The 8,287-nt window shown below is 42.7% G+C and overlaps 1 protein-coding gene across 6 annotated transcripts in view; it reads left to right on the top strand.

Annotated features, from left to right (window-relative positions):
• The first annotated feature begins 94 nt into the window (after nucleotides 1-94).
• Nucleotides 95-8,287, top strand: part of emid1 (EMI domain containing 1) — a 40,367-nt gene continuing 32,174 nt past the window's right edge. For 5 of the 6 annotated variants that reach the window (XR_007490400.2, XM_049762648.2, XM_049762647.2 and 2 more), the window contains exons 1-3: nucleotides 95-560; nucleotides 6,081-6,194; nucleotides 7,028-7,131. Coding sequence is in view for 5 of the 6 variants with exons in the window: in XM_049762648.2 (XP_049618605.1) it covers nucleotides 394-560; nucleotides 6,081-6,194; nucleotides 7,028-7,131 (385 nt within the window). In the remaining variant the exon portion in view is untranslated. The remainder of the gene's footprint in view (nucleotides 561-6,080; nucleotides 6,195-7,027; nucleotides 7,132-8,287) is intronic. The other variant, XM_049762646.2, reaches the window with a different exon arrangement.

The following is an 8,287-nucleotide window of genomic DNA, read 5'->3' as shown; positions in this document are numbered from 1 at the left end:
CTTGAGCATGCATTGTCCTCTTGAGAGAGAGAGAGAGATAGAAACGGGGCAGGGTAAAAAGGACTAAGTAGGCTGTGCTTTAAAGAGACCAGAGGAGCCTATAAAAAGTGCTTTCATGCCCGTTATTGTTCCAGCTCCATGTGCGCAGTCACACGAGGCGAACAATTAACGCACGTCACGATAATCGCTTTGAGTGATTAAATAATCGTGCCACAAAAGCTCACTGGACACCAATATAATTAAGTGGATGGGATGCGCGTGTTTTCTTGAACTGCCTCTTTTTGACACATCTCACTCCTAACTTTCTCCCCATTTCACCGAGTTGGCTCTCTCCCGGAGGAAGTGCGGCTCGTTAAATTGTTTGCAGCTGCTCTTGCATTTGATGCCACGGCAATGGGACATTGCCAAAGGGAGAACGTGTTCGAGCGTTGCAGGAAAAGTTTGCTTTGGACAGTGCTGGTCCTCTGGCTGTGCATGCCCGCTGAAGGAACCTGGAAGACTGGACTTTACAAAAGCAGAGAGCAAACTGCAGCCTCTCATACCTCCATCTATCTGAAAAGGTGAGCATCTTTCATTCATGCATTTTGCGCGTGCGGAGATGTCATGACGCTATTTTTAAAACCCGCACTCACATTGTGCGTCGACGCGTGCTTCTTTCCTTCTCCATCAATCAAACGGGTCTTATTGTATTCCTGACATTTGGTTTCCCTTTTCCTGTCCATGTGTGCTGAGTGCTCTCATCCTGAAGTTAGCCCACCCTCAAGATGCAACATCTAAAGTTGTCTTTTATTTTGGTGCCTGATTAAATTTAGCTTCTTTGCTTCTCTTCTGAAAAAGGAAACTGATTTGTTTTAACAATAGATCTATTGTAAATATTTATATTTAATTGTCAGGATCTGCACTAGTAGTGATCTAATCTACCAGCAAATCATGAAATTCCATTTAAAAGGGATGCTCGCCTGTCCTCACATTTTAGATTCAAAATGTTTGCATTTGAATCCTTTATTTATTTTTAGGGGATAATATGTATTTATGCAGTGCTTGCGAAATCTTGTTTGAACGAGACCGTTAAATAATGCTTTGAATTAAGAAAGAAAGAAAGAAAGAAAGAAAGAAAGAAAGAAAGAAAGACCTGTAATTTATTTATTGACTGATTGTGAAGTATGCATTCTTGGCATTTTGGTTACGTGTAATAAAATAATGTCCACTGTGATCATGAATTCATCTGTATGGTGGAACTTTTTTGGGACGATGCGCACTTAGCCCTTCTGCCTCGCAGCTAGAAAGTGTCTGCTCTAAAACATCCAGGTTGAACATCTCAGCCAAGGATAGGCTTTATGGCCCTCAGAGTGGGTCGGTGGGGCCGTGGGGGGCTTCAATTTAGAAAAACAAGGAGGCATGGCCAGGTGGCCTTCATGCTTGTGCTGTATGTACTGGCCAACCTGGCTGCTTGGCCCCCTCCCACTCATAGCCTCAGGTCTGTGGACATATTTACTAAACACAAGCATTTGAGACTTTATTGCATCTGGACTCACTTTCTTCTCTTGAAAGTTGAGAAGTTTACAGTGGATCTGTAAGTGGTAGATAACATTTTCGGGACGGGAGCTGCTGCGGCATCCTCGGGGGTCAGCGGGGTTTGCGGAGTTATGGGATCGAGAGAGACTAGTAAAGATGTAAGAAAGGTTGTCATGACATTTTGCTTGGTACATACAAGGGGAATATTGTAATATCTGACAGCTCCTACTAAAATGCAGTCCATGATCACAATTAAAAAAAAGAAACCTAAATGAACACCTTTTTGATGCTGTCAAACAAAACTGCCCATTAATCTTACTATTTTGTTAATGCAGCTCTTTTAAGATATAATAAATGATGTGTTGGCCTGGTGAGTCCGTTGTCCCCCAGTGAGAATCAGCACAATGAAGTTCAGACGTTCTCATAATAGCAGAATGAAAAAAAAGGAATGCATTCCCACAGCAGTATTACTCAAATGAAAGGGGATTAACACTACTTGAGTAATTTCTCGACTGGTGCGGTCACTGTGTAGCCGAGTTGATAAAGCGTTCATTCACCCTCGCCCTCTTTTAAATCTACACAGCTCAGTCTTCAGAAAGGAGGGGGGTGGCTTTATTTGGTGCCTCGTCCATTTCTTTATCTTCCCCTTGAGCACTTGTCATGGTCTGACAAGCAGTCTGAGCCCCGTGGCCCGCCTCATTCCTCATCCATCTTAACCACGTCCACCTTTCTTTAAGTATGGGAATAGAGAGGACTGGGATTCCAGTGGCTCAGCTCTCTGTGACTTAAAGCGGAAAGAGTTCAACTCGATGAAAAAGTATATTTGAAAGCTGCAACAAATAATAACACTGGTTGTGCTCTATTAAGTTCAGATGCAATATTAAGTGCTTCTTCAAAATTGAAAGAGTTGATATTTTGGATGGACTCTGTTGCTGTTAGTGCAGGTTTCCATTTGTCCAACAACTGTGAATGTTGCACTTGTGATGTTTTTTTTTCGGGGGGGTGCTTTAATGTTCATTGAGTTGACAATTTAGGTCATCTACAATCACTTGTCTATGTAGAGACAATTTTTTAGGGTGGGCAAATGTGCCCATTATTTTACCTGATGAATGTTTTGAATCCGCCCTCTCACTTGCCAACACTTAAAGATGCACACAGCCGTGACACACTCAAAGGCAACAGGTGTCCACACCTGAAAAGCCCAGACAGACAAAGACATATGAGGGTTCCCCTTGTTTTTCTTCATGACTGCTGTGAGGAGACACTTCACTGTGACCTTTGATGACCTTTAGCATGCTTTGGACTTCTCTGCGTGTCACATGCACACACACACACACACACACACACACGCTTTGAACTTGCAGCACAACATCCCTTGTGGGTCGGATCTTCTTTGGCTCATTTCTTTTACAAAGCAATTTGTCTTTTGTCTTTTCAAGAAACTGCAGATCATTGCACTCCACTTTAGTAATGGCTTTGCAATGTGTCCTCAGCACATTGGCCTCTCCTATGCTATGAAATTAGGTCGGTCTTTTATATCTACATATATGGGTCTTTCCCTCTTTTGACCATGTTTCCATGGGAAGCTTCTTGTGTGATCCTTGTGACAAAAATCCTCTCCTCTTTCTTCCATGTCTTGCCCAGGCAGTTTACTCTCTGTCACAAACAAAGACCAATTTTTGGTCGTAGCCTATCAACATTTCCCAAATCTATTTCCCCTCCCTGTTCTTAACTACACACCCATTTTATGATAACATTGGTAAAACTACATCTAATGGCAGTCCAAGGACTTGGCACAGTAGTCAAGCCTCTTGCCACCCCCCTAATAGAAAAAAATCACTGACACGTTTCCAAGCAGCATCTGCCCATGCAATTGCCAGCTTTTTTTCTCTTCTCCCAGTCCTCGGCACAAAGTGTACTAAGCCGTCTCATGAAAGATGCAGGCTGTGGGCACTGCAGGGCAACCAGATGGGCCAACACTGAGGATTTACCAGAATGTCATTTTCAAACCTACTCCAGTAAGGGGATGTTATTGACTGTTTTGAAATAAACTAATGGGAGTGTTACTAACTATGACAACAAAGCATTGCAAAATAGTTCTTGAAATGACTCAACCTTGTATGACATTATTCATTTAATTGGATCTTACAGGAGACAACTGTGCTCTATAAAGACAGACAATTATCTTTACTCTCCCAGGCACAAAGAAGGAATGTATCCGTGTATGCTCCCATGCTTCCAGAAAGTATTGTTCTCTGTTTTGTCATACGTCATTGCTCATTAAGGTAAGCTACTTCGGAAATTATTAAATGCTCTTCTTATTACCGGTGGAGTCACCAAAGTTGGTGCTTCCTCTGTGATAATTACCTAAGTGCAAGCCAAAGAGAGCAGGAGGCCATAAAAGTCATCCCCGCTAGTGGCAATCTTTAGCAGTTCCCAGGTACCTCCACATGTCCCCCCCACCTCCCACCCGGAGCCTGGGAAACTGATCTTTATCAGTTGGTCGTGGTGATAAATGGATGAGAAAAGACCACCCCTGCACAATGCCGCTCAACTTAACCGGACGGATCACCTTCGCTATCATTTCCACTAATGATAAGAAATGTGTGTCCCCATGTGAAGACATTGGGATGTCATGCTGTAATCTTAGAGATATGTTCTTACCGACAATCTAAATTGCTGTGCTCAATGAACGTCTTTTTCCGAGTTTCCGTATAGTTTTTTGTTTCTGCGTTTAATACGTCCTGTTGTAATAATTTTCTCAGTGTTTTGCGTATGATTGGACTATGGAACACAAATTGTAAATAGCAAGGATTCCAAATTAGAGATATTATTTGACTGGAGTGACTAATATGAAGTCCAATGCAATGCCATGTTATTAAAAGGCCTTGACCTCAACGGAAGACGACTACATTGGGAGATGGACAAAAAAAACAGTTCATAAAATCAGTAGAAGTCAAGAGTAGTTTCAATTATGTCATGTAAAAATCAGATATTTTAAACAATGTGTAGACTTTTGCTTTGTTTAAGTATGGAAAGAGCGGTTCAACTTTTCAGGAAAAATAGACAGCGACAGTGACTGACAGAGGAAACCAAGGTCAGCACGTATGAGCGTGATTGGAAGAGGAAAGTATGGAGAAGGAAAGGAACATACCGCATTAAATGTCAAACATGGTGGAAGCAGTGTTATGACAGCAACACACAACGTCATAGACTAGATGCTGTGACTGATGGATTGTGAAAGACGATCAAGAAGAAGGTGGACTTCAGGTTACTTGATGTCCATCCTATTCTTACTGCAGTGAACTGATGTTAAATCGTTATCAAACTCTCCAAGTTTAAGTTGTAGTTAAATTGCTTTCAGAAGATTTCCAGTACGGATGTGCAGCCCTAAAATCATCAACTTTAAGATTCTATTTGGAGACTATAGAGTCAAATCTAATAGGAGTGTTTCCAATTCTAGCGCGGATGGAAAACAGTCCCAACATGGTTAAGGTGTACCTAATTAAGTGCCTTGAGCGATTATACAAAGAGTTATAGCAGAGTGAATCTTTTCTTCAATCAGGCAGATCTATGTGTGCGGCCACCACCACATGTGGAGATTGTTAATGGGAGCTGCTTAGCATCCTCTGCCTTCGGCGCTTTCTTTTAGTTCCTCTCACACTAACATATGGTCATGCGTATTGACAAACAGATGATGGTGCCCCCCCCCCCGTCCCCCCCTCCCCTCCCTTATGCTTGCAAACACATTGGCAGCAGAACACACAAAGTTCTGCGCTAAGTGGCCCACAGTTTCCTTTGTGGTTTTGAAATGGAGCTCACAGTTACAGAGCTGCGCAGTTATTGATTGTGTAAACACACCGTGGTAATAGTTTGCCATGTTTGTCCTCCAGCCATCAACATGTGAACGTAATCGGGAGCTGTGTTTACATCATTGTTAATAAAATCATGGGAACACATCACATTTAACTACCTCAGTGTGTGATTGTTTTTTTTTTTGTGTGCGTATTACGACATAACCCCAAATTGCGTGCTGAAAAAACATTTATTTATTTATTTATTTTTATTTATTTTCAATTGAATAAGCTTCTTGTCATGTCAGAGTGTATTTCACACTCCCAAGCACCGGTGGGAAAATGTCTGACAAAGCTTCTGAGAACACAGAGAGGACTCATGACCTTGCATTGGCATGTGCTGAAACACTCCCATCTCAGTATGAGACCTCATCTGCTCTTTAGGATGACATCTGAGAGCTGAATGCAAATGAAAGGACACAACAGTGTAAACAGGACTTACAATGCACTTGTGCATATCTCTTGGTGGAATTAAACCGTGCAAACACCATAAAGGAGTTTCAAAACAAAGGGCTGGGGGAGGGAGAACGGAATCAAGACAACGGGATAGTGAATGTGACCGTCAAGCTAATTTCCTGTCGTAACGATGCCATGCGAGTGTCCTCGTAACTGTTTTCAGATGTACAACTTGAATTATTCATCTCCTGGAATGCTATTTTCATGTATCTCAAGATCAAAAGTGTCTTCAGATTTCTTTTTGTGTCCCTTCAGAAACTGGTGTCCTCATACCGTCACAAAGACGGTGAGTTGCCAGGTGCAGAATGGGACAGTCGTGCAGAGAGTTTACCAGACGTGCCGCTGGCCGCAGGGATGTGCCGGGGGCAGGTGAGCAGAATGCTTAAATAGTGGCATTTTACGATTTTTTTTTTTGGGGGGCACCCATTCATATAGACAGCAGCAGCTTTCACACTACAATCTCAAAAATATGACCTTCAGGTGACTGTAAAATGATGACTTACCTGCAGCCTGCCTTAGCTTATATTTTGTTGCCAACCAATACAGATTTCATAAGTGAGGTAAGCACCCTTTATTTGCCCCTCCGATCTGTCATCATGCTTTTTACACTTTGATGACAGCAATGCAAGTTCGCTTGCTTCATACTGTAACAAGGTTCGGCTGCCATGTGTTGAGTAGCTGTTTTTTTTCTCCTGGAAGTCTTAAAACCTGGCACTCCACTCTTGAACAACCCGTTCACAGATGCCAGAATGTTCACAAAATCGGCGGAAATACTGAACATCAGTTCACATTTGCCCAAATTATGAATAAACTTGTTCATTGACCACGTTCGGGTAGAACACTGGCATGTTTCTACCCGTTGAGTGGTCAACTGAGATTTATCCTTAAGATGTCACGAAAGAAATGGAATGGAAATAGCACATAAGATGCCATTACTTAAACAAAGCTTTATTCTTTCAGGAAACAGCTATACTACAAGAAGAGCATGAAATGTTGGCTGTCCCGCCCCTCCTTTTTTTAAACTTTGTTTACTTAGTCACGTCCCTTTTCCCGACCCTTTGTTAAATTTATAGTCATTTGTCTGTGCAGTTCTCGTAACCATCACGGGCCTATTGTGCAAACAAAAGCTTGATCCAACTTTATTGTTCCAATATTTACTGCGATGAATTGTGTGTCATGTGGGTCCATTTTGTATTTTCCAGCTACAGGACAGTTGTCAGACCATCCTATAAAACGGTGTTCCGCACTGTGACCTCACTGGAGTGGAAATGCTGTCCAGGATTTAGTGGGACCGCCTGTGAAGAAGGTAAGTCCAAACAGGGGAAATAAAATTCATTATTTTTATTATTATTATTATTAAAGAACAATGATGATAATAAGGTGTATAGTAAATGAAATACTTCAGCCTTGTTTCATCAGGTTAAATTGAGCTGCTGCAATGTTGCCATGGGGCTTTAGTGTGGTTTTGTGGTGTGGCTGGAAATAGTCATCATCCTCTCAAAGTGCCATGTGAGCGTGGCTGTTTTCTTTTTGCGACCACAGTAGCCGCTTGAGGTACGCGCACATGTGTAATGTCTTTCCCGGGCACAGGCACCCATGCACAGACTGTCTCGGAAGGTGGGCGGATTGCCTATTTAGGTCCGCACTTGTCTGGGGGTCCTAAATTGTCATGCTTTTGTGATTTAAAGCAGATTAAGATTGAGGTGGTCACTTTTTGATGAAAGCATGGCCAGTTTGTCCAACAGCCTGCAGGTGAGCGCCACGTGATCACAACAGTCACAATACAAAAACGCCAAGTTCACTAGCGGACTAGACTTAACAAAAGCAGCGCAGAGAGGAAATGATCCAATTAAGTTGTTTCCAAAGGAGATTCCCCTCCGGTTGTCATGGCAGCAGGGGGCTGTTGAGCCAGCAGGGATACTGGGATTAACCACTTAACTGAGCTCTGTTTCGGGTGGCTCAGATCACAGTCTGCGCTGAGTAGACGTGACACTTTCCATTGACAGGGGCCTTACGCTCTGGCACGGCGGACGCTATCCAGGGCCACCGGCGCTTTGTTCTGTCCGCGCCATGTGAGCAGAAACGCGAAGGGGACCTCAGAACCTGAGAGCGCACTGCCGCTCGCCTCATTCACAGCTTGAAGCCTAAATAAAAGCCGGCCACATGGGCAAAGCTCAAACACGGTGTGGGTTTAAATCTGTTGCCACGGAGCAAAGTGAAAGCTGCACACGCAGTTCAATGAGCGCAAGTTTGAAAGGCAACTTCTTAATATCTGCTTGGGACTCCGCCCGTCTTGCTTTGTACTTTTTAATATTTGTATTTTTTTTTTACCTTAAATTCAATTGATCTAACCTGTTAAGAGAAGCACAAACATCCTTTTAAGAATCCACTCTAAGATAACAATCTACTAATCTCTTTGAAAAAGTGGAGCCATTTGACAGGCCTCTCGTTCACATCATCCC

The sequence above is a fragment of the Syngnathus scovelli genome, chromosome 3, assembly GCF_024217435.2.
Source record: "Syngnathus scovelli strain Florida chromosome 3, RoL_Ssco_1.2, whole genome shotgun sequence".
Classification (NCBI taxonomy): domain Eukaryota; kingdom Metazoa; phylum Chordata; class Actinopteri; order Syngnathiformes; family Syngnathidae; genus Syngnathus; species Syngnathus scovelli.
Note: the sequence above shows the minus strand (reverse complement) of the source record. Positions and strands in the feature narration are given on the sequence as shown.